Below are 26717 nucleotides of genomic sequence, written 5' to 3'. Positions count from 1 at the left end.
AAATGGGCCCAGCTGGAGCAGGACTCAAACCCGTGCAGCAACACACAGCCCAGACACAGCAAGGCACCAGCGTTACTGGCTGCTACCAGGCTATCCTATGGAGAGGTGTGGCTGTGCTCACTGTGCTGCATCCCACCTGAGAACTACAAGCACTCAGCCATCACTTCCCGCTTTTTTGTCACATAGCTTATAAACAAACCTCCTTTGTCAGCTGCCACTAATGTGCTGAAGTAGTATTTCACAGGTCAAACAGTTTTAGGGTGCAGTGTGTGGAGCAGGTCCTATAGACACCCCTTGGGCTGTCTAACACAAATGCACACATACAGTATGCAGAAACAGAACTCCACCAAACTTTAAAACTGATTTTAATTTTCATGGAAATTAGGACACAAAGCACTGATACTGACATTGTCCAGCTCTCACTGAACAGGGGGGTGAGCAGAGCTCAGCAGATGCTACTTATATTCTAAGGAAAACATACAGCCGGAGGAGCAAGTAAACATGGTAAATAAAATACAGCCAGTTTCTGTAACTACCAGTGAGACCAGAGGGCAGCAGGGAAACCTACAGTGCTCTGCTGTGGGTATATATATGTGTGTGTATTATATATATGTATACACACACACACACACACACACACACACACACACACACACACACACACACACACACCAGAGCTGCCGAGGGAAACAGCACTGTGAACACTTGGATTCACAGGATGGTTGTCAAGGAGACGGTCAGTTCCTATCAAAGGCAGGTGGACAGGATGCTGCCCAAAAGTGTGTGGTCCTTCAGCGCATTCTCCACATCCTGTTCCTCAATTTTCAGACACACCTGTGGGCCAAGAGACAGGGACACAGTGAGGGACAGTGACTGTGGACAGACACAAGGTGGTAAAATATCAGGAATTGTACAATAGATGACAATATAATACTACAACCATATGTTGCATTACATTCTATTGAGCTGTAATAGAATAGATTACAATACAGTAAATCACAATTAACAGAAGACACTGGAATATGTCGATACGCATTGCCATCTGTGCCCCTCCTACCTTGGTGGTTCGCGCCTCCTTGGCCTTCCTGAGTGCAAAGACGCCCTGACTCTCGAGGAGGGAGCACAGCGACAGGCACTCACTCTGACTGACAGGTGACACGTGGCGCTGGACACAGAGGCGACTATATGCTTCATGGAGCTGGGGGGAGGGGGGGGGATAGGGGGTAGGGGAGAGAGAGGCTCAGTGACAGGGATTGTAGTATGGTGCCAACAACACACCAACACAAAGATACACACACGACGCTCACCTTGCCCAGCGGCACCTCACGCCCCCCTCCCCGGCGTGTTTCCATTAAGAGGCTGCACACCAGCAGCTTCTGCTGCAGTGGGAAACTCTCGCCATCTCCTTCCCTGGATGCCATGCGGTCACCGTAGACGTCGGAGAGGACCCGCGCCACCTGGGCCACGCCCACCCGGGACACTGCGGCACACAGAGGAATGGCACAGCCTTCAATACACCGACACTTCACAGGCGTGTCTCGGCGGGGATATCGGTGACCGCGGCACCAAAACCTCACCTTTGGATTCTGAGGTCACGGCGGTCAACCTGGACCTTGTCTCCGACTCCACCATCTCCACGGCCCTCCTGGACACAGGGACATGTTATTGGGACCCTGAGCATGGGTCACCCTCACAAGACTGCAGCAAAGTGGCACTATTGACCGCTCATCCTAGCGCACCATGTGCGCACACTGCAGGGCAGTGATGCTCCCGCCAACGGCTGGGTGTCCTGTGTCTAGAGTTATTTAACACTTTGGACACACTTTTTCCTCTTTCAAATTTTGAATTTTCAAAACCATATTTTTTTATGTCTAGTATTGTAATTAGGGGGTGCCAATTACAGCTTTCACAGAATTTCTGGAAAACACATTAAAAGAACAACAACTCCAATTACTGTCTACACTGTCCGCTCACACATCCAAACCGTGGCCCTGAGAGGAACCACCGAAGGCTCGCAGGGGATCCTTCACCAACCTGCAGATGTCCAGCGCTTTGCGGGCGTCTCCCGACACCGCCGACACCTTCCTGGCACAGAACTGCACTGCAGATGCGTCCAGCAACACCTCACTGGCCACCTGGACACACACAGACACACACACAGTCAGGGACACACACTCTGGACAGGAACTTGGCAAATCTGTTCTCAGATGGCACATCTTTACCGTTTTTACATCCATCATTTACCCCATTACAAACCTATTATTTACCCTCATTTAAGCACTACAGAACTTTTTTTACTCTTTCCATTAAACACATTGCTGTCTTTTGGACCCATGGTATTATTGCGCTGATTGCTGGAGAACCTTCTAGAAAGGTCAGGAAAAAGAATGCCTCTTGCTGCCCAGTCTCGGCCGTAAAGAGAGCAGCTTGTGTACACGACACACTCCTCCCCTCTCCCCAACTGCCTCACTATTCATCAACAGGTCAACGTTTCTCTATTCTTATAAACACAGCAAGGATTAAAGATTGGTGAAACAAAAAAAAAAAAAAATTCACACACAAAATTTTTTTTTACATATAGAGCAACACTGTGGTGGAAGTGTGATGCCCATGTGGTTGCTTTCAAACCCAAAGCTTGGGAAGATGTCACCCCCCCCCCCCCATGTAGTGTGCAGTTACACTACCAGAGTGTCGCATGGTATATCTGTACATTGTATATGTAGGCCTGTGGGGTTTTGGAGGACCCAATGGGGAGAGACACTCACATGGGCCACGCGGTCCTGCACGATGGCGGTCAGTTCCTCTCGGCTGTATGGTGGGAAGTGGAGGAGTGCTGGGCGGCAGCCGGGCCGGGTGTGCAGGCGGGGTAGGATGCGGTCTGTGAGGTCCAGTGCATTGGCAACACCTTTGTGAGGACGGAGGGACAGGAGCGTGTGAGCTGCGTGCGCATGCGTGTGCCCACTCGACCGACCCCACAGGCACTACCCACCACTTACCAATGAGACAGAGGCGGGACCCGGGTAGGTGGGGCCACTCGAATATGGTGTAGAGCACATCCTGAGCCTTACTGTCCAGCTGGTCCATTTCATCCAGGATGAGCAACCTGACACCACAGAGAGAACATTTCAGACAGACACACACTAATATACTTTTTTCCGTTCATTCACATTTTCTCAAGTTTGTTGACTGAAGAGAAACCTGCGTTTCCACATGCAGCCTGTAGGTGGCAGCAAAACACACTCAGAACAGGAAAGTGGGGCTCAGAGCCAAAGCCCAAAAAAAAAAAAAATCAATAACTACCCATCTTTCACTGGTCAGCAGATAAGGAAGACAGTGGAAAGCTGATGTGCACATACACACCCTTCTGTTCAATCGGTCAACCAGGAGGTTGTGCGTTCCTCATTTCCAGTCAATTTAACTGATGTTTTAATGTTCCAAGTTGGTAAAAATCAAGTCTATCAAACATCCACCGTGAAGCAGTGTGAACAAACTGACTGACTTCTGTTCCCAGGTGTATTCTGAGACTAAGACGTGGCAAAAATCTGGTTCTGGTCACTCCAACATGGCACTTACACTGCAGGGCCTGATTTAGTAAGATGCTTCTCCAGGTCGTCAGCAGAAACGCCCAGGCATTTGGCAACCCGGGGGAAGATTGCCTGGGAGCTGCGCAGCGTCATGCAGTTGATGATAATTTTCTGAACTGACTGAAGATCGTTCTGGAAAAGAGAACCATGTGCACAGCTCAGCATTAAAACACTGTAAATATCTACTCGACTCATAGTACCGCATCACTTATGTAATCCGTTTATCCAGTGAAAGATTGATGGATGTCCCTTCTTAAGACCAAAGGAACGGCACTTAGATGGCTTGAGCCCTACCTATCTGACAGAACCTATCAAATAGTCCAGCAGGGCTGCTGTTCTCCTCTGCCTCTCTCAACTGGTGTCCCGCAGGGCTCAGTACTAGGTCCTCTGCTCTTTTCAAGCTACACCTCCTCCCTTGGACCTGTCATTGCCTCCCATGGATTCAAATATCACTCCTACACTGATGATATCCGGCTCTTCCTCTCCTTTCCATCTGGAGCATCAGACATTTCAGCGTGCATCGCTACCTGCCTGTCGGACATCTCCGCAGGATGTCTGATCACCACCTACAACTCAACCTCTCCAATACAGAGACCCTACATCTCCCAGCAGGCCTGTCTTCCTGTCATGATCTCTCACTCAAACTCACTCATTTTGCCTCCCTCCTCAGCTAAGAATCTGGGAGTGATGATTGACAAGTTTAGCTTTCTCTCAGCACATCGAAGCCACAACTCAGACCTGCAGATACATCCTGCGTAATAGCCGCAGGATCTGCCCATACCTCACAACAGACTCTGCCCAACTACTTGTCCAGGTCATGGTGACATCCCATCTGGACTACCGCAACTCTCTCCTGTCTGGCCTTCCTGCTGTCACCATCAAACCTCTACAGCTGATACAGAATGCTGCTGCCTGAGTTATGTTTGACTTGCTGAAGCGTTCCCATGCATCTCCTCTACCCGTTTCTCTACACTGGCTTCCTATAGCTGCCCGGATCAAATTTAAGACCCTGGTTATTGCCTACAAATGCATCAATAAAAGTGGTCCTAGCTATTTACAAGACTTGATTAACCGCTACACCTCAACCAGACAGACCCCTTCGCTCGTCTACTTCTGCCCGCTTGATGGTCCCGCGCACAAAAGGTAAAGCACGGAGGTTCTCGGTTCTGGCTCCATTGTGGTGGAACAACCTCCCCCACTCACTCAGAACTACTGAATCTTTGTCCACATTTAAAGACTGTTAAAACTCACCTCAAAAAAAAAAAAAACCCACACATACTAGTAGAGATCAGGAATCGTCAACATTCTGATAAAGTTTCATGCAGCTACTCCTGTGATGAATATTGGTGCAGTGAAAGAAACTAACTGTACTTAAGAATCACACATCTGGAACGGTCTTTTTCTCCTAATGCAATGTACAAATTGTATTTTCTACGAGATGCACGTTGCTTTGGAGAAAAGAGTCTGCTAAATGAAGAAATGTAAAATGTAAGTGTTTATTGCAAAGTTGGGCAACACACCCTGAGTCCCGACAGACCCTTCAGCAGCAATTTAAACTACACTTCACTGAGTTATGAACTGAACATATTAAGTTCATAATTCAAATGTCAACACACACACACACACACACACATTTTCAGAACCGCTTGCCCCTTACGGGGTCACGGGGAACCGGAGCCTACCCGGCAACACAGGGCGTAAGGCCGGAGGGGGAAGGGGACACACCCAGGACGGGACGCCAGTCCGCCGCAAGGCACCCCAAGCAGGACTTGAACCCCAGACCCACCGGAGAGCAGGACTGCGGTCCAACCCACTGCGCCACCGCACCCCCAAATGTTAACACTTCAGATTTTATTAACTTCATTTTCCTCAGTTTTGTCCTTAATAGCTGTGGAGCAAATACCACCTGCATTTCTACATCCAGCCCTTAGGGGGAAGGAAAGAGTGTGGAACACAATTAGTTCCTGACACTTTACATTGTGTCCAGTGATCAAGTGTCCAAGATTGATAAGATGAGAAATGCTGCACTGAAGAGGGTCTCTGTAGATTCCTATTTTTGTGTTTAGTAATGATGAGTAATTTTTACATTAAAATTAACTATGTAGCATTGATTTTTGGAGACTCTACCAAATGAATACACTGAGGGATACATCTAGAGCTCTTATTGACTGTACAGATAATAAAACAAAAACAAGTGGCTAGATGATAAACATCCAGTGATGGATGGGTGTCCCACCCATGGGGTTCCCAGGACAGACTAGAATACAGTGACCCTTGATAAAAATGTAATTGAGTAAATTTCAGTTATTGCCATCTGAGGTTTTACATAATCAAACCCTTGGGGAAAAAACAAAAAGCAAGAGCTACGTGTAGAATGTTTTAGAAGACTGTACATCCAACCATGCCATTACACAGAACTTGAGCAACGAACGTCCCAGATGCGGACTCTGTGTCATGTGCAGGTCCTGTATTAATTTTAAAGTTGGTTCTGCTGAAACCGTGTGACTGGAAAACCAGTGAAGTTCAGCATAAGTCGTCAACTGGAGTGTCCCACAATTCCAATGGGAGGCAAATCAATACGGTCCAGTGGTCACTGGTCACATTGTGCTTCGAGGTGGTGCAGGACCCCAACACAGCATTAGCGCTCTTACACACTCCTTACACAAATGCAAGGAGAGTTCCACAGCCTATGGCTTTGGTACACCAGTTCACGTGCCCAACTGTACATCGCTCCTCACCTCCATGTCCTGCAGCACGCAGCTCAGACAGGCTGTCTTGCCTGTCCCTGGCGCCCCGGAGATGTAAAGGCTGCCTGGACATCCTGCCTTCACCCTGTCCAGCAGGAAGGAGCGGATGGACGCCTGTTCCTGCTCCCGGGACAGCAGGCGCTCGGGCAGAGCTGTGTGGAGGGCCTGCTTCACACTCTGACACTGCGCCTCTGCGGGTGGGGGTAGAGGGGTGACAACAGAGAAAGGGAGACCCACTGTCAGAGACAGACAGACAGACAGACACAGAGCAGGTGGACAGAGCACAGACACACACCTTCTGCTGCAAAGAGGCGTGCCACAGGGGCCCGTTTGGCAGACCGGCTGCAGGGGGCCTCCTGCGAGGGCCTGAGGGGGGAGGGGGCACTTTGTGATGCGGGGCTGTTCTCGTCCCCAGATCTGTGGCAGCTTTGCTTGGACGGTGAGCAGCAGAGGGACGAGGGCACGTTGCATCCGTTGTCGTCACCTGAGTAAATCAGTGTAAGCAGCTCAACACCAAGTCACTTTGGAGAGAAGTGTCTGTATTAATAAACCGTTTGTGAAGATGATTGATGCTCCTTAATAATGATAAACTGAGCATTATTAAATTACTGAACATTCATTACCAAATGTATCACTTCACATTCAGTGTCTTTATTTTAACACTGTATATACACACACTGTTCACTGTATGTATCAGATGTGTAAAGGCTGAATGTCATTTTTGGCAAAATTGTTTGTATTTATTAAAACACATCATACTCAGGCTTACGAGGCAGCACATTGGTAATGGCCTGCAGTATCACAGCGTGTTTACCTGTGCGCTTGCGGGGGCTCAGAGGTGCAACAGTCATCCCAGAAGGCTTGGGGGTGCTCCTGTTGGACTTCCTCCTGGTTAGAGGAGGAGCTGCAGCTCGGGCCGACTTTGCGGCTGCGGGACACAGTTCACCCAGTAGGGCGGCGCTCTTCATCCCCGAGGTAATGCGTGATGACTTCCTGCGGGGGAACGCCAGGGTGGGCTGCTGTGTTCGGGAACACGAGCTGGACATCTTCCTTCAATGTGAAAACATGTGTTAAAATGTCAGATGGACAGAGTCTGGACACACACACACACACACACACACACACACACACACACACACACACACACACACACATTTCTGTTTATGGAGGCTTGATGCATAGCATTTGCCACACCACAAACATCTGAGAAATTGATTAAGGGGCTGAATTTCCCCATCTTTGAAGAGTAACAACCGGGCATTCGGTTAGCGTGGACAAGGAGGATGAGGACAAAAGCGTTTGCTAAATACATGGGTAAATGAGAAACGAGTAAAAACACCAATTTACATCCATTTCACTGATCAACGAAACTTCAGACAAACTTAGGAATTACATTTCCATAAAAAATTTAACATGCTGATTCCCGATCCTCCACTCAGCAAGTCATTAAAAAAAATAAATAAATTCTGCTGCCTATTATCCTTTTATTTCCAGTACTATTTCCAAGAATGAGCTTCTAAATATTTAGCAGCACAAAAATGAGGGAAAAAAAAATACTTAAGTATTAAAAAACACCACTAAAATACAAATTTGCATCTTAGTTGAAACTTAGGTACAGTGTGAGGAGACCCAGTGTACTGGGCGGGCGAGTGTGTGCGTGTTCGTTCCATCGAGCGCTCTTTGCATTAGCGCAACGATATCCCGCGCTCTGCGGAGCCGCAGCGCCCCCTACAGGAGCTGGAGGGAAATAAAAATGGAGACCAGAGATGCGAGAGGTTGGTTCGCTTGTCCTCTTTCCGTAGAAAACCGTAACAGGAGGAATGACAGCCCTTCATCACGTGGCTCGTGCGGCTGCTCTGCAGTACAGTGGAGAGAGCGGGACTGCCGTGTACTGTACCGTAGTACAATGTTGAATGTACTGTACATGATGGTACCGCAGCCCCCATCCGTCCGTGCACACACACTTTCCTCGGAGAATAGCCTATAGGTTCTTACAGTAAGGGTAGCTATACTCTTCGGAAATTAACATAAGCACCATGATGATGATGATGATGATGATACACTCCACTGCCATAAGAGACAATTATCATCACGCGCTGCTTTGTTCGCCACGGCGAATTCACGCGCATTTACTAGAGCCCGTTTTACAAATAAGCACGGCCTGGAGTTTCCGTGTAACACAGCCTGGAGGTTTAAGAGGAAAACTGTGGCACATGAGCAGCCAGTACTCTGACAGAGTAAAACCAGGAAATTTAACAGAACCTGTGCCATGTTCTCCAGTGTACTGCCTCGGGAACGAGCGAAGTGAGGAGAAGCGTCCAATTCTGCGATGGATACGTATTTTTAGCTCACCAAATGCTTATTCCCTAGTAATCCTTGTAATAACGAGGGCAAAATAAGGTAAAGTTAAAGACGTGGTTCTCATCGCCATTTCCTCAGCAATATTACCTCGCTTAGACAAGCGCCACTGACTCCGTCCTCAATTCACATCGAATCACGAACAGATCATCAGGTCGCCACTAAGAGGCCTTCTTTACATGATGAATCGCTGTCGCCGGAGTTGTGCCACTTTTTCAACGATCGATTACCACCAGCACACCAAGCCCAAGGTGTCTGGCTCCACCGTCCAATTCGAGAAATTTCCGACGATTAAAATCCTTATTCAGTAAATAAATCCAAAAAATTGTCATATCAATGAAACCAATTAATATAAAAAATGCATGATTTTTGCACCACTTACCAACTTTCCTGGTTTCCCCACACACGTTGGTTGTACAGCAGAAGCCTTAAACTGCCGCGTAAATTCTGAACAAGCCCCTCCTCCTATGCTTCGGAGCTCCGCCCACGGCCACATCCTCCAGCTCTCATTGGCGGATGACGTTGAGACGCGCCAATATTTTACTGACGTAGAATCATAGGGAAAGGGCAAAACCCGCCAAAGTCGATTACGTGGTGGAAGCGCTGCTGACCTGAAGTGTTTTTCTGTAGAAAGTGGGTTAAAACATGCTTGAAACTGAGTTAAATTCACTAAAAAGCGGCTTCAGAGTAGCACTACTAGTCATTTTCCCTTAGGGACCGCCTCCACTGTCCTTAATCCAATTAATCAGTCTGCAGTAATGAATGATCAATCGTGATTTGATTACATGAAGCGCAACTGAGTGGTTTATCAAACGTTTTCTGAGCGCATTTTCGCTCGATTGTTTTAAAACCAGAGAGATTTTGCCATTTCGAATATAAAGGCTGGTATTGTGAGCTCGGATTTAATTCGTTGAGTCCAGATTTTGATCAAAACTCTGCTGTTCTCGGCCCCAGAAGGTTTGCGCGTGTTAAAAGAATACATAAAATAAGAAGCCTTCACGTTTTCTCCCTTTTTAAGTTCCTTGATCATTTTTAGTATCAAACATATAACAAAATGTTTCACTGCTTGTTATTAGTCCGCGCACTTTCGATGTAGGCCCATCTGCTGCAATTATACACATATATGTATCGCAGTGACTTAAGCCTGACTTTTCTCAAAAATAACTATTAAATAATATTAAACAGCATGACCTCATGGAGATAACCTTTATGATCACGAACCAGTGAGCAGAAAAAGAAGTCAACTTCCGGTTCCGGGAAAGAGAAAAGGTCAAAATAAAAGTCCCTATATGTGCAACCCTGATCTAATGGAAATTTTGGGAAGAGTTTCAAGGCCCAACATTCCTCTCAACAGATTTTCATGTGGTTACCCTGGTTACAAAGTAAAAGCAAAATACAGAAAATGTGAGCGGGAGCTTTTAGCTTACAGTACAATGGTGCTCAGTAGCAGAATGTCACCAGTGATCAAGCCTATGATGGTTTGTGTCCATCCTTGTAATCAGCAGAAGTTTTTCTTATCCCGCTAGAGCAGACCCTTATTAATCTTTACCACATGTGAAAGATTGGGATACTGAAGACATAACCTGGAGGGGACAAAGGTGAGCACTCCTTGCTGTGTGTGCCATGTTGAGTTGCTGTGTGAGCCAGAACTCTAGAACATCTTCAGAAATGTCATTCTTTACCCAAATGCACAAAAGAAAACAACTACCAGCAGTGTTTACTTTTTTCTACACATTTTATTTGAATTTGTAAAACATGGCCAGACAGGCAGAGTGAAATGACCCCTGTAGGACAGACGGCATCTTGAGTTAAGCGCGGATGGAGTGATAATGAATGAAGAGAAACAGAAGGTCCCTCAATGTGAGTCAAAGCAGCTCCGGTCAATGTGTCCAGAAGAAACCTCAGTGAGTGAGAGAGGCAGACAGACATATACGTACAGTACAGAGGCCCAGCTAACAATGTCGCTGGGCTTTCAATAAAATCCACCTAATTTTTACGTTCTTCTTTTGTTTACTATATTACAAGCTTTATACAACAAAAATAGATCAAAGGCTATGATTACCATAATTAACATAGTGTAAATATACATTTTATTATGGTCTTTTTAATAGTCTCTTAATCGCTTTTTTGTTTTTTGTTTTAAAAACAAATTTATTTGTACCGATAATTATGACAATAGATGTAAGGCAAAGGTCCAGCTAGGTTATTGATGAGAATGGAGAACGACTACAGACAATTCTCAGCTAAAAATTCTCACTCCAGGGTCGTGGGTAGTGATAAAGCAATTCTGTGAGAATGCTGCACATTAGCTGGCTCATCTTTACAAAAATAAACCGTTGTTTTAGCATACGGGTGAATGAGGCAGAGCAAACCAGCAGAAAAATTTAGCGGCACCTCCATTCCTTCTGTTTTTTGGTTGACGGTGACTAACGTGGACAGAGGATCCTGAGCGAACGCACCAGGCTTCCTGTTGCATAGCAAAGCATCTCAGACGGTGTCCTCTGCTCTTTGCTCTTGACATCACAGCACACAGTTTGGAGCACATTAAAGAGTAGTTCTTTGTGTTATGACAGAGGCATTCAGCTTAAATGATACTGCGCATTTTCTAAGTAATGTTCTGTTCAAATGAAAGTGTTTACACATCTGGCAAGACCTAAACATGACGAAGTATATCAGAGTATTTCCCCTATATTAAATAAATGTAGCATTCCACAGCAATGGTTGGGAATGGACATGTTTGTGTAAGTCATAGTTACCAAGCAGATGAACGGAGGTCCGAATGCACTGTTATAAGAATGTCTTTACACGCTGCCCTTGGCAAGCAGGTAGGACTAGACTTTACTGGACACTGTGCTGTCCACGGAAAGTAAATACACGGAACGTGATTTTCATGATCCATCTTACAGGAAACACACCGAGTAGCCAATACTTGATTCATTCACAGAGCTTCATTGCCAAGGTGCCTTTCAAGTTATTCAAACTGCGCCGTACGCAAACGGCCAAGTAAGGACAAAAACTTTCAAAGTGTAGTGTAGGACAGTCAGTCCAGATGCGCTGCAACACATCCAGCTCCCCCGACCGATATGCTGCAGCCAGGACTTGAGAACAACCTCAGCGAAGTGGTGGATTTCTCCACTACAGAATGTCTGTAGTGTTGATTTTAGTGTTCAGGTTAGTGTTAGCGAGGCCAACAAGACCTACAGATTCACCTGCGTTTCCTTACAGCAACACAACAGATGCAGTCTTTTGGAAAAGACACACTGCAGTTGCTTTGTGGTTTAACGTCAGCTATGTGCGATCTTTTGTTTTCCAGAAGAAGCAATACTAATAATGCAAACATAAGCCCTGACTGATAAACGAGGTACTGTAAATTAAACATAAGCGAATAAGACCACCTTTACAGTACATGTGGCGGCTGAGCTGATATCTGGGGCTGACACCAAACTGGTGCTCCTCAATCACAAGTGCACTAAATCATGTGCTGGAATGTAAGACAGTCCCTGTTCTTTGTTAAGCGTGCAAAGGACAGAAAAAATGCCCACTAGAGCCACAGGACGCAGGAAAAATGTGTGTGCCAACCACAGCAGCAGCGCTCCAACATTGGTGTTTTACCACTGGGATACGAATGAAACGTGTCCAATCCACAACGCCACAGTGCCAGAGTCCTTGAGAGCAAAAGGCCAACTGACAAAAGCAAAACAGAGAAATGAAGGAAGTAATCAAGGTAAGTGCCTCTGCCTGTTGTCATCTGCGAGAAAAGCGGAGTACACTCCCATTCAGGGATAGCTGACAAGGACCGTATCAGTGCTCAGGGAAGTCTACCTGTTAGAAATGGCTTGCCACTGGAAGACATGTTTAAGACAAACAAATCAATGAGACTTTCACAGTGTCACATATCCTCTAAGGTAGGAGATGAGGTTACTACCTTCACCAAAAAAGAAACGGTTGAGCCCCTCCAGTAACCCTCAGCCTCGATTTGATATAAATCAGTGTGTCTGCAGAGGAAGGTTTCTCTTTCAACCAACCAGAGAAGCGTAAAAAGGACAATCCTGTCACATTCGACCTGTTATTGGCACTTGGCTTTCAAGGATGAATTGCAACAGAACGGCTTTCCTCCCAGACTCCTCTACGAAGTCCCAGTATACTGGGCAATGCTAAAACAAACATTTCTAAAAGAAAACATTTCCCAGGCTAAGTAACCATGAGACAGCCTTGACCACAAAGCTGATGACAGGAAACTGCACAAGACCACTGTTACTCTACATGTTGCTTCCTCAGCCAAGGAGGTGAGTCTCAACTCTGGCACCATGAACCCAACCTGCAAAACCCAATAACATTAAACATAAAACGCAGGGAAACAAAACTAAAAACATAGCAGAAAACATACTAAACCAAGAACATGCAAGGAGATACCCTACACCAATTACCCCATCACAACATGGCACTATTGCCAAGTCCCAGTTCATGTGGCATCAGGCCAGTGGCCAGGCACAGCAGCAGTTCAGTACCTTCTCCATTCATTAGGCACCTCCCTACCAAGTCATATGGAGACAAACCTTATTCTTGGTCCTTTTATCTGGCCTCTATTGCTCCTTTCTCATGTCAAAAGAGGAGATGCAATGCATAGGGATTCTTCGTCTTGCGCGTGGCTTGGTGCAAATTTGAACTGGCCTTTCTCTGCTGTTTCCAAGTCTTCGCACAGCATCGGTGCGCCAACAAAGTGGTCATTTCCAGTGTCACTGGAATAGGCTTGTTCGCTGTGAGGGTTATGGACTGTAGTGGGGTGGCCTTGTGTGTGTCAGTGGGTCGGTAAACTCATTAGGATGATATGGTACAGGCTGGTCATTATGTGTCTGTGTACAACTTTTGTCTTGCGTACAGTAGTAGGGATCTGTCACACTGTTCACCTTGCCACAGGTGGCAATGGCGGAGCCCCCCTGATCACTGTCAAACCAGAAAGTGGAAACAAAGGAGGACATAAGCAAGAGTGGTCACTCACAGGCCATATATGCAAATACCTGCATAAAAAGCACACTGCATGGAAACAAAGAGAACCCAAAGAAATGTAACAACTTAGTCATGTTTACCGTCTGAAGCACTTAATGCACATGCTTGGAAGCTGCTGTACTATTGTATTCCACACATCACTACTGAAAGAATTTTTCCACAAACTGAGCATAACTTTCATACATATATTATACACTGTGTTTACAGTGCAGGGAAGGAAAACAAGCCAATTTCTGGAGCATGAGTGGTGATGACAGAGTGCAGTGCAGATGCGCTCACCTCTGTTTGTCTTGCTGGGGTAGATTTTAGTGAAATGCCTGTACTCCTCTGGTGGTGGGAAGTCCTCAATAGCATGAAAGGAATACTTGGACTCAAAGTCATCTGGGAGGAGACAGGGGAAGGCAGAAGCCAAGAAGAGTCTCATTTCATAAGTTTTACAAGGGATTTTATCAGCTCAGTTATGCTAGTGAAACAGACAGCCCACTAGTGGATACAAATTGCCACACACACAAGTGTTTTGTTAAACGGAAGAACAACTGGTGTAAAGTTTATTTTATTAATGCTTCAAAATTTATACTTAAGGTTATACATGCTCTTACCATGTATATAGATTAAGGATTTGAAAGAAGAAAAGCGAGGTGAACACCTCACCTATGAACGACTTGGAAATGGAAGTGTGCCCATTGCGAACGGGTGGTGGAGGCGGTGGGGGACCAGCAGGGGTTCGAGATGGAGGGGGCGGGGGTTTCCCTCGGCTCTGCGAATCCACAGCACTGTGAGCAGTGCTACCGTGCATCCTGTATGGGGGCGGGGGCGGGGGAGCTTCTCTTCCACCATTCCTTACCATAGGAGGTGGTACTGGTGGAGCTATACACATAGAGATCGGTGAAACAATACCTTCAAGTGTACCATACACCAAACACATGCATTAACAAAATCAGACAAAAACATAGACACCCTTCCACATTCATACCGCATATGCCATTTTCATAGGCTTATCTTACAGGCTGTTTCAACCCAAATTTCTACAGTAATCTGTGTCCCTCTGATGCTGCTGTAATGTTACTGTGGCACCATGTTTCACAGATATTCATAGAACAGGGCTGCTAGTTCTACAGCTAACACGTAACACAATAGCATGAATGCACTGGCACCCTGTGCTTCTGAAAATGATCTGGAATGTAGTCATTTAGAGGACTATGAAAAATATTTATCCTCCTGGGTACACTTCTGTAATGCCAAGGTCAAATCCTGAACAAGTGATTACGAACAAAGGGCAACAGAGTATAAAATAACTTTGGGTGCAAAGACCTTCCGGTTTCACCCTGAATGTCTCTAAATGCCCTTATAAAATGTTAACACTGGAATACACAGAGCAATGAAAAATTCTGTAGATGGACACAATATGAAGTTAACAAAATACTGAAAATATCCTTTTGACAGCCATAGCTACTTTTACAGAGAATATTTCCAAGTTCAATAAATAGTTGTGTACATCAGTTAAACCCTGTACATATAAAGATAAATAACCATCTATATGCTACTTGCCAATTGCCCAGTACCATTTAATAATCAAATATGAATCCCATCTCCTACTATAATACCCCTGATTAGGGTACTTATTCCGAATTGATAAAGCAAAAATCCCCCACCCATATAAATAGGAAAATCACTGTAAGCAGCTTAACACTGCAATTAACTTTTAAAGAAAAAATTAAATTATGTAATTAAATTAAAATTTCGTGCCTTAAGTTAAACGTGTTTATACAAGTAAAAACAAAATTCCAGCACCTTCAAATCTCTCCTCTGGGTGAAGTTTCCAATCTTGTAAAAGTGAATACTAAAAAACACTGGGGTCAATGAATCAGTTTTTCTGCACTGTAAAACAAGCCCAAAAGCCAATTAATCAATCTTAAAAAAATCCCACCACTGATACCTGCACCTGACACAAAGATGATAGAAGCTCCCAAAGTTTCACGAAACAAGAAAGAAAAGAGCTGAAAGTGACACTCTTCTTTACTACCTGCTCCACGGCCAGGTGGCTCCCGGGCTGGAGGGGGTGGCCTGCTGCTCTGGGGAGATGGAGAGGGTGGAGGCGGTGGGGCATGGGCTCGTGATGGGGTGCCAGATGGGATCTTCTTGTGTAGGGAGTTGTGCCTCTGAGGAAGCTCTGGGGCTGCTTCCTTCACTGGACTCGAGGGCCCATTTGACACTCCAGGCGGCTGGCGGTATGGTGGAGGTGGTGGTACCAAGGATGCACTGGGAGGCCGGGAGGTGTTCAGTGGTGAAGGAGGAGGTTTAACTGGTGGTGGAGGTGCAGCATCACGGCCAGAAGATGGCAGCCCTCTGTGTCCAGGGGTGGGTGGGAGCGGCTTCTCCCTGTTGTAGGAGGGGGCGGTGGCCTTCTGCTGGGGTGCAGGGGGAGCATTGCCACGGCGGTTCACAGGTGGCGGCGGCGGTGGGGCTGAGGAGCTGTGTTTCATACCCCCAGAGGAACTAGTGGTGCTCGGTGGCCGGGATATGTCCGGGAGGGAAGGCCGGTGGGAGCGGGGTAGCTCTGGAGGGGATGCCTGCAGGCTACTGGTATCTCCATCCACCTGATTTCCAGACCCAGAAGCGTTGGGGTTCACTGAGCCACCAGAGGCACGAGGCACAGAAGGTCGAGACCCAGGAGGCTGCAGCGCTGACCGTCCCACTGATCCATCTGGATAAAACACAGGCATCCTATCCATTACATTTTCCATTTATTTTAATTTTTTTCTTTTCAATTTTCTAACCAAAGGAGTAAGTCAAAAGAGGTCTGTTTTTAAGCTGTTGTAATTAGGACTTTGTGGTAAAAGTTAACTTGCAAAAAAGTTATGAATAGACTTCTAATCCCAACTATGCTCTTAAATTGAGGAGTCAGTTGTCTGATCAGGGTCATAGTGATCTAGTGCCTATCCCAGAAATACTGGGAGCAAGGTTAGGGTCAGGTATACCCTGGACGGGACATCAGTCCATCAGAGAGTAGCCACACAGAGAGCATGTACTTTTTTGTTTCAGAAAAATAAGTTGCACTGAAAAAATTTTCTTGATAATTATTTGGAGAGATTTGCTGGTTTTATCGAACTGTGCACAATTACAACTGTATTTTCTGGATAGTATTCCAGAAGCCATAATTTGAGTCTGTATGTATTAAGTATGGAGAAGATGCTGCATTCACTTGTCAAGTTTAAATTTCCATGTTGATCTGGCGAAATATAAAAGGTTGCACTTGCCTCCAACTGGTCGAAGCTTAGGCACACCCCCTTGGAAGAGTCCTCCCATTGGATTCAGAGGAGCAGCCCCACCTCCAATGCCCCCAGCAGAGCTGCAGCTGCTACCTCCACCAGCACTCCCTTTGGATTCTGGACACAGAATGACATAGTTAAAACACAGAGCATTCCTGAGTACCAGAACTGGTCACCAAATCCCATTAAAACGGAAAGAATGACATTTAACATAATTTAACAGTAATTATGAAAACACTACACAAGCGGGTAACTTCCCTGCATTAATTACCGTGCAGTACTGTATTTCAGTCTACCTGTGCTCCTTCAGCTCTTTCACAGCTATTACTTACTGTACACTTCCTATAGTACTGCACTGTTCACTGCTCAGACTAAACACAGATGCATATTGTAACGGTGCTAAGGGGGAAAACCGTTCATTAGTTTCTTTGCAGTGCCTTGCGCTAAGACTGCCGTGTTTCTGTACACGGTTGAGTGACTTTGTGAGACCCATAATGTTCTGCTATGTTCTTACTGGTGTTTATTCTAGGTTCACCTTGCTCTGCATTGTGGGATGTCTGCTTGGGGCGGGTGGCTGTGGACTGGTTATGAACTGTGTATGGTTGGGAGTGAGTGCAGAGTAAAATGCATAGTCTTATTACAGCCATACACTGGAATTGATTTGTTTCAGTTTCCATCACTGACCAAAGCTACATTACATGTGTAGATGCTGCTGGGAATGTGTGTGCAGTGTGTGTGCTGGGGCATCCCCGTTTGATTACCATTTATACACTACTCATTTATGCAGCATAACATTTACTAGTTGAGAATGATGCGCAATGGAACAGCAGCCCCATGAGCTGAATGTGAAAATGCCCCAGGAGCGACTCACTCTCGATCAAAGGTGCACTCCTATCATTGATCACAGCAACCTTCTTCAGCTTGGCGCCCTTACAGATGTCTGACAGCAGGGCCCCTCTGCCTTTGGCCTCATCACGGCTTAGTTTCGGTGGGTTTGTATTTGCCTGGAGAAAAATACTCATTAATCACATATTTTCTATTATAATAATAATTTGGGACTTCAGAGCTGGTAAGGTGGCTTGTGTGGGCTTGAGCACTACTCTTGCATTTGAAAAGATTTGTGGTCTACCACATAAATAATGTGAATAGTCTTGGATTTTTTAAAATCAATTTTATTATTTCTTTAAAGACACCAAAGAAATATCAGAACTATGCATAAAACTCCCCAGGAAAAGGTCCAAAAGGCTAGGATCTCATTACTTGCAGGAAGGCCCTGAAGAGTTACATCTTTGACTTTGTTCATCTTTGTCACCGAGCTTTGCAAAAAACGAAAATTAATAAAATTTAAAAAAAAATATTCCCAGTGTCCATGAGCAAAAATTAAAATCTTTTAAAACACATGTCTGCCAGGGAAACAATGACACAAAAGCTGCTGCACTGATATATATATATATATAACCAGTTCACAAGATTATCATCTGTAATTATGAGACCTGTAAAGAACAGTGTAAAATGTACAACTTTGAGCCATTTTAAACGCATGGAATGTTACATGCCATTATATATTTTAATAATTGACTTGTTTGGAAATAAGAGCACATTGTTTTCAAGTGTTGAGATTACTAAGCTGACTCATGATTTTTGTCTAATCATGTAGTTTATCGATTACATTTTATGAGAACTAAACCTTGAGCCTTCCACATGATGTACGTCCTATCAAAGTCACAAGCAATTTTCAAATACAATTTTTAAGTAACACACCTAGATTTGCAACAGATGGAACTTGTTTTCATTTGCAAATTCAGCCACGCTCACCGTTACAATGTTACCATGCCACATTTTCACACCTGCGTGCTGGAATGTGATCTGTGAAACACTTCTGATCACCATGCCTTACTGATTAGTTCCGCGTTTCACTTACACTTACCACAGCTGCACACAGCATTATATTAAAACATACTGTAATTTATGGACAAATGGATTAACTGAATATTTGGGCACTTTCCTCTTCATAATAGAGTGCCAGCCTGCGGTTTTACTTTGTTTTAAGCTCATTAAAAAATACTGATTGTGTATGTATGGCCACTGTCTGCCACAAAGATGTCGACACCAGACGTTGAGAATTGCAGTCTTTTGCAAAATTTAAAAACTGTGAGAAAAAGCTGGTACAAGTTGTCCTGGAGGTTCAATCCCAAGTACTGTGGGCATGAAAAGTGAAAGTGGAGATACAAAGCATCAGCTCATCACACAGGTGTTGCACGCCAACCCACAGGACGTGAGCTGTTGACCAGATGAACCTGAGTATTTCTATTTTGGCATGATAATGCAGTCCTTTAGTCATTTCTATTAAAACATTTTATATCCTGAATAAGAATGTCCTGCGGCAATTCTGGGTATTATTCGGTGTGTATTTACAATTAGGGGGTGTGGTGGCGTGGTGGGTTGGACCGCGGTACCGCTCTCCGGTGGGTCTGGGGTTCGAGTCCCATTTGGGGTGCCTTGTGACGGACTGGCGTCCCGTCCTGGGTGTGTCCCCTCCCCCTCCGGCCTTACGCCCTGTGTTACCGGGTTGGCGCCGGTTCCCCGCGACCCCATATGGGACAAGCGGTTCTGAAAATGTGTGTGTATTTACAATTACCCATTTATTTTCAAAGTTATTCAGGTACCTAAGCTGGAAACTATTGTTTGACACTATTAATATCAAACAGCAACTGTTTTGTTTGCATTCCTGACATTAAAACCATACTCTTACATTTATTTAGCAGACACTTTTCTCCAAAGAGACTTCCAATGAACACTATGTAGTGTTGTCAGCCCACATACCTTATTCACCGAAGTGACTTACACTGCTAGATACACTACTTACAATGGGTCACTCATCCATACTTCAGTAGAATACACTCTCTCAGTCACTCACACACTATGCGTGAACCTGAACAGCATTTTTTTGGACTGTGGAAGGAAAGTAAAGCACCCGGAGGAAACCCATACAGACACGGGGAGAATGTGCAAACTCCACACACACTGAGCAGGGATTGAACCCATGTCCTCTTGCACCACCCAGGGGCTGAGAGACTGCAGTGGTACTCGCTGTGCTACCATGCCACTGTACTCACCGTACTCTTACCACAAGATGCACAGTAAAGCTGAAGTTTGCGACAAAAGTTTTTGGAAAAAGTTTTAGCTGGAAAGCAAAGCAAAAGCTGGTATAGCACAAGACAGATGAATATAGCCACTGAAATTAAGATATGGAAATATGTGCGTTAACGTTTCTTATTCACTGCCTGTTCTTACAGCACCACTTATGGACAGCAAGACAAGAAACCTAATATATAGATGATAAAATATAGACAATAAAAATAATAGCTTCCTGTAATTACAGGGCAGATCATAGTCCATATCCATTAACAGAAAATGAACGAGCACCAAATTCTCTCTTTGCCAATGTAAGTGACAGATGAATATCCAACCAAGAAAACACTGCGGTAAAGAACCACAGCCTGTGCTGACAGTCGTAGTACAGTCTCCACAGGGAAAGCCAGGACCATAACCACGTCACCTGTCAGCAGGGCTTCTGGTATCAGCTTATTGTCGCCAAGCATTCCAGCATCCACCTCTCGAGTTTCTAAAGACCGAATTCTCCAAGACCATAAAATGGTGACAGATTTTCTTTTTCATTTCTCTTTCTTAGCAATCAAGACATCTGCATAAACAAAAAAACTGAGTTCAAGGACTTGCACATTTTGAACATTTTGCCATTTAAAAATGAAATGCTAAGACTGACCTGGCTGAATGTGGGGGGCGGTGGGGGTCCGCCAGGGGGTGGTGGGGGAGGGGGAGGAATTGGCATCCTGTCCCTCAGTTTATACGCCGCTTCTCTTCAAGGTGTCACTGCGGCGTATTTCTGTGCACACAAAGAACTAGAATACAAAGTAAAAACACACCTGTTAAAACCAGCGATAAAAAGTCGCAGAGCCGCTGTAGTGAATGGTACACACTGATGTGAGGCATAAACTTCAGCTTTTTTTGGTAAAAATATTGAATGACAGATAAATGTTTTTGGAAAACTCAGGCATCTAATTTAAAATAATTTTGGTTGCACACAGTGTTTATGGGATGAACTGGTCAACAGTACCTCTCAAACAACGGCACCACCAGGCACCATCAGGCCCTTGAGTCGAGGTCAAGAGAAACTGGAGGTAAAGAACACTTTCAAAGAGTGTTCAAACAAGTTTTCGCAGCACAACTGGAATGTGACTGTGCGGGCTTCAGGTGTTGACGGCGTTGCACTGGAATTCCAGAGGAATGTGCGGTAAACGCCAGGCACACCGACACATATTGGGCACTTACCCATTTGCTTTTAATTTCCGTACTCTGTTCTGTTAAAGGTGTACAAGAAATCAGTGAACTGTATGGACCGTAACGCCATCGTTGCAGTTTCAGGGAATCTTAACATTTGCACTAAAAAAAAAATCCAAATAAAATCTAGTGCTTTAACGTACATTATACTTTTTCAAAAAAAGACACGTGAATCTGACACTTTGCAACTTTGTAAACACATTTTGGCTACTGCACAAAGAGGACATGTTGGACTGCTTATCAACAAGATGTATGGAAAACCTAGAAACCCGCTGTGTCCAAACATCCAGTCAACACTCAGGGGTCTGTTTTTCCTCACCATGATCTGTAATAACTCCTGGTATCATTATTGATAAGGACATCTTGACCATGGCCTTTCTGGTTTGACCATCATGATCCATGGTGCTTCAGTCACAAAACTGACTGTTCAGCTTCCATACAATGTTTGTTTACTGCTATACACGTCAACGGATGATTACAAATAAGTGTTGTGGGAACTGAACAATTCCACAATTCATCTTTTTAAATACTAACTCATACTATAATAAATGTTTTCCTATGACAATTTATCATCAGAGAGTTTGGGCAGCACTTGGGCTGCACATTCAGAACCACGTTCAAACCTTGACCAGTCTGTGCTCTTCCTGGGTTTGCTCGGGTTCCCTCCCACACTCCAAAGTGAAGTCCAATCGTGAAAACCAAGTGCTCTCCATGAGCCCAATGACTCGACAGCAGTCATTCCAATCTTAGTGTATCCTAGAAAGATGTACATCAATTTTTTTTCCTCCCCCAACTGTACAATTTGCTATTTTGTGTTACAAATGGTACCAACCCCAAACACTTGTCCTTGTCAGGCTCTTACTGATACAGATAACCATAGGACAAATACTTAACTCATCTCTGCAGGGAAATTCACACACTAATTCAAAATTCATAAACTAACAAATGTAAATGTTATTCTTTCAGGAAGTGTCAAAATAGTGATCAAAGGTTTCTGTACCATCCTTTCACTAACAGACACCTTATGTGCAATTTCTAGATCTACAACAGCTGGCTCTAGTACTGTCAGGAAAGGTTGATAAAATTCAACTCCTTGACATACACACCCATAAAATTTCAGAAAAATGTGACAAATTTTTGTCTAAGTCTGTGTGTACATAACATTTTCTATGAGATGTACGTTGCTTTGGAGGAAAGTGTCTGCTAAATGAATAAATGTAAATAACTATATACATACATATATACGCAGCAAAATAATGAGTGTAACTGACTCATTAAGAGCTGTTCATTACGTTGGTAAAGTGAAATAATTTAAATACTTTTCCACCAATCTAGCGGCACAGTTCTCCCACGGAGACAGATCAAGTCTGATCAAATCAGTGTCCATCCAAGCAGCAGGGACAGAAGTCACCTGCTCATCATAAACTGTTATACATTTCTAATAAGCTCTGCTCCATTTATAAAATGTCTGTTTGCAGCAAAACAAAGGCTATGTGGATTTACTCAGAGAGGTGATACACGGAAGTAAAACACACCCAAACGAATTAGGAATGTGTGACCATCTAATTCAAATCACTTCCAGTTTCTACAGCTCACATCTTATGTTTTGAGGGCTGCTCCTTCACACAGTCCCGGGAGGAGGTGGTGTAATGTTACCACGGTAAAGTGGAGATAAAACTCAATAATAAAGAGAAAAAAAAATCTTCTCAACAAATGCCAGTACCCGTTTACCGCAAACACCTCCCTACTAAACTGCTTAAAGATGTTTCACGAGTATTTACTGTGATCATTCATTTATAGCATCCACAAAATCCATCCTTTCCTCTGTGACTATGGCCCCCAACTCCTTGTCTAGACCTCCCGACAGGTCATCGTACACATGCCATCCGCCCCAACACCTTCGAACACCGCTGCTCACCGGTGTACACTCAATACTCTGATTTCTGCGATACAAGCTGAGTGTGCTTTATCATTTATTTGCAACAGACTGTTTTGGGCAGGTTCTGCAATTTCTTCATTAAATTGTGGGGAATGTTTTGAAGGGGAATTTTATTATAACCTGCTCTGTGTCAACCATTTTGCCCCACTGAAAAATATCTTTATTATATAAACTGATATAATGCAAAGTTTCACAGGAACACCACTTTTGTGTTGTAGCAGAACCAACTGTGTAAAGTTCCTTTCTCTCTCACATACAGATATGCGCACTCTGGCCCATTTGAAGGCACTAAAAAGTAAGGAGTCCAGAAGTAGAATGCAGTCTTGAAATCTTAAGTAGCAGATTAAATTTCTCACTATAGTGAGATCTTTGTTTTTAATTTGTGAAACACCTACATGAAACCATTAGTGGACCTTCAGGAAAATCTTCCCAGAATTGTGAGGAAAGAGTGGAATAACAGCCACAACCTGAATGACTAAATGACTCAGTGCCCAAGTAGGTACAGCTCACAGGTGAAAGAACCCTTTCAAAGGTTGCGTTCTCCAGCAAAGGAGGAAACGGCTGCACAAGCTTTATTCAAAACTCTCAGCCAGAAGTCAAGAAAACTAACACATAAACAAAGCATCACTCTTTATTCAAATTTTTACTGCACCTCTGAGGACAAACCAACTTCAGTGAAACAGGGCTGCACTTCCGAGGAGCTACCGGAACGTTCCTCGTCCTGGATGTGGCCCTTCCTGCATAAGGTGGTTCTCACCCCAGCTGCCAACGAACAACAAAAAAGCTCATACATATTTACTTTTATTCAATTTGCAGATCTTTCCTCCAAAGCGACACACACTGATGATTATTAAGCAGTATTTAACAGACCCATTAATTGAAGGTGATTTACACAACGGTACACTCCCTACAGTCAATCGTACATTTATTCGCATATTTATACACACACAACTAACAATTGGGACTCACCAGATCAACTCAAATGGCTTTGGACCATGGGAGGAAACCAGAGTACCTAAAGGAAACCCACAAAAAGAGGGAGGATGTGCAAACTACACACAGACTTGGTGGGGATAGAACCCAGGTATAACAGTGCAGTCCAGGCGGTGAAAAACACCAGTGCTACCCAATGTGCCACTCTACTGCCCTTCTTTTAATTCTTCAGCTGTTACTTTAGTCCAAAGTGACTCACAGTAAATCGAATACTTCACTGATCGCAGAAGGAAACTGCACTGGAGCTTGCTTTACTACCGCTTGCTCTAGTCAGGGTCGCAGCTGTCCAGCACCTATCCTGGAAGCACTGAGCATAATAATGGGCGACTATGAACAGGGTGCCAGTCCATCAGGTACCACTGCCACTGATGTACCCATTTATACAGCAGGGTAATTTTTACTGGAGCAATTTGGGATTAGTACCTTCGTCAAGGGTACTACAGCAAGAAGGATTCAAACCTGGGTCCTTCGAGCACAGTGACAGTCAGTGGTGACACCTCAAACCACCATTGCTCCTGCAGGCCCTAACACACGCGCACACACCCCTGTCTGCCCCCGGACAAGGAACTGGAGGCAAAAAAAAAAAAGAGCTTCTTCACACCCACACACTGGTATGTGTTCCTGAACAGGACCGTGCTCGTGTGTTCCCCCAAGTGAAACATCATGATGTTTCTCGTCAACAAAAGCGCCGAGGCCCTGTGTGCGCCACACGCAGTACTGTACGGACGGTGTTACACACTTTCTGTTACCTGCCTGATGGGAAAGGCGAATACGGCGACTCGACACACCGAACCGCACTAGACTAGACTAATTGTGGGGAGAACGACAGCGCGCGCTGCCTCACGCCACACACCAAGTGTACCCCCTTCGCCGCGCGCGAAAGAAATTCGCACGAGCTCCACTTACCGAGTCGCGAGCGAAGATCTCCAGTCGCTCCTCTCCGACAACATCGATTGACGACGAGGCTGTAGCAGTCTTCGATCGCGAGCTACCGGCGAACGCAGTGTTACCGACTACACACCCGTTTCTCTCGCGCGCTCTTTCTCTCTGTGCGTAGATAAAATATTAATGTTTTTATTTTTTATTTGTTTGTCAAGTGTCCCGTGGCGTGTATCCCGCGTCTAGAGTCGAGCTCTGGCAGCTGGCTGGCTTCTCTCACTCACTCACTCACTCACTCTGTGTCGGCCTGCGCCGCCGGCGCGTGCGGTGGCACTTTAGCGCTTCTGGCGTGGAAGCGGCTACGTTCAGCGGGGCGCGAGCTGCTGCTGACGGAGCCCCTGACAGCTAAAGTGACGAGACGCGTCTGCCTCCGTGGCGTTTCTGGCCGACAGCGGCGAAAAGATCAGCTGCTGCGAGCTTCCATGTTGCGCGCTGCCAGCGCCAGACGATTCTTCCTCGGTACGCGCGCGTGCGCGCGGGGAAACCCGGAAATGAAAGGTGGGAAACGACAAAATGGCGGAAGGTAACGCGGGATCGGATTCCGAGCTGAGGCCCCGCTCGGCCCCGCAACGCCGCAGCGCGAGAGCCCAGCGGGCACTTCGCGGTAAACGTTTACTGCAGTATGTATGTATCTATGTGGCGAGCCCTCGCTAGGAGCAACCTAGAACATGTCAAGGCTGGAGCAGCAGGAACTGCTCCCAGTGCAGCCATTTTAGCAGCTTGCGCAGGTGGAGCTGTCGCTGCTGAGTGACGGTTCGCATTACCTTTGTGTGAACAGTGGACCAGCAGGGGGCGCAGTGGCTAGAGCCATCGCCTTTGGACTCGCACGGGTTACAGGTTCAGTCAATAACATGAACTATGTCCAAAAAGAGTGCAGTGATTTGTTGTCAATAAATTTAAATACATATAGTAAAAATGGGGGACACACCAATCCATTACACTACAGCACCTTATTTTATCATATATGTGAACAACACGGGACGTTTGTCAGCATCAGCAGTCAACAGTAGACAGGCATTTTATTCTCATAGTAGGTTCTGTAGATTAATATTGAGTATCCTTTTGGATAATATGTGAAAAATAGACTAAGACAACATTTTGATTTACTCTGCGCTACATTAGAGTTAAAAACCAATATAAAAAGGCACTGTTACTGGTGGTGTTGTTTCTGCCACACATTCAGTGTTTGTCACATCATTGATTGGTGTCACTCAGGAAACGCAGGGGCTGTAAACAGTGTGGAAGGGAGTTGTAGGAAGATGGTCCCGCACTCCTGTTGTGGCTGGGTGCTTTTTACTGCTAACTGGAGCGCGTAACGTAGAAACGTAGGTGACAAACTTAGAAAATCTTTGAAAATAGGTTAATTGGAAAAAAAAAAATTCTATTGTCTAATATGAGCGAAGAGAGGTGTGGTGGTGCAGTGGGTTGGACCTGGTCCTGCTCTCCGGTGGGTCTGGGGTTTGAGTCCCACTTGGGGTGCCTTGCGATGGACTGGCGTCCCGTTCTGGGTGTGTCCCCTCCC

General features: G+C 45.2%; 2 protein-coding genes across 5 annotated transcripts; both read right to left on the bottom strand.

The window, feature by feature from the left end:
- Window positions 1–372: 372 nt before the first annotated feature.
- Window positions 373–9140, bottom strand: cdc6 (cell division cycle 6 homolog (S. cerevisiae)). Of its 2 annotated transcripts, none has more exons than XM_018726215.2 (12): window positions 9072–9140; window positions 7146–7381; window positions 6627–6815; window positions 6323–6522; window positions 3574–3716; window positions 2997–3103; window positions 2766–2905; window positions 2035–2135; window positions 1578–1645; window positions 1308–1480; window positions 1058–1198; window positions 373–834 (listed from the first exon to the last, which is right to left on the bottom strand). In XM_018726215.2, exons 2-12 carry the CDS (start codon window positions 7375–7377, stop codon window positions 748–750), a joined length of 1581 nt encoding a protein of 526 aa, XP_018581731.1. In that variant the 5' UTR covers window positions 7378–7381; window positions 9072–9140; the 3' UTR covers window positions 373–747. The 2 variants fall into 2 exon arrangements, with proteins under 2 accessions (XP_018581731.1, XP_029103283.1); XM_029247450.1 differs by lacking the exon at window positions 9072–9140 and adding an exon at window positions 8780–8977.
- Window positions 9141–13553: 4413 nt separating this feature from the next.
- On the bottom strand, window positions 13554–25241 carry LOC108918788 (WAS/WASL-interacting protein family member 2-like). Of its 3 annotated transcripts, none has more exons than XM_018726334.2 (10): window positions 25163–25227; window positions 24233–24278; window positions 23916–24025; window positions 20750–20885; window positions 17837–17969; window positions 16954–17082; window positions 15720–16400; window positions 14348–14563; window positions 13976–14077; window positions 13554–13633 (listed from the first exon to the last, which is right to left on the bottom strand). In XM_018726334.2, exons 4-10 carry the CDS (start codon window positions 20813–20815, stop codon window positions 13593–13595), a joined length of 1368 nt encoding a protein of 455 aa, XP_018581850.1. In that variant the 5' UTR covers window positions 20816–20885; window positions 23916–24025; window positions 24233–24278; window positions 25163–25227; the 3' UTR covers window positions 13554–13592. The 3 variants fall into 3 exon arrangements, with proteins under 3 accessions (XP_018581850.1, XP_018581848.1, XP_018581847.1); XM_018726332.2 differs by lacking the exon at window positions 23916–24025 and adding an exon at window positions 21101–22080; XM_018726331.2 differs by lacking the exons at window positions 23916–24025; window positions 24233–24278 and having other exon boundaries at window positions 25163–25241.
- Between the last annotated feature and the right edge of the window lie 1476 nt (window positions 25242–26717).

This window comes from Scleropages formosus, chromosome 21 (genome assembly GCF_900964775.1).
Source record: "Scleropages formosus chromosome 21, fSclFor1.1, whole genome shotgun sequence".
Taxonomy (NCBI): domain Eukaryota; kingdom Metazoa; phylum Chordata; class Actinopteri; order Osteoglossiformes; family Osteoglossidae; genus Scleropages; species Scleropages formosus.
Note: the sequence above shows the minus strand (reverse complement) of the source record. Positions and strands in the feature narration are given on the sequence as shown.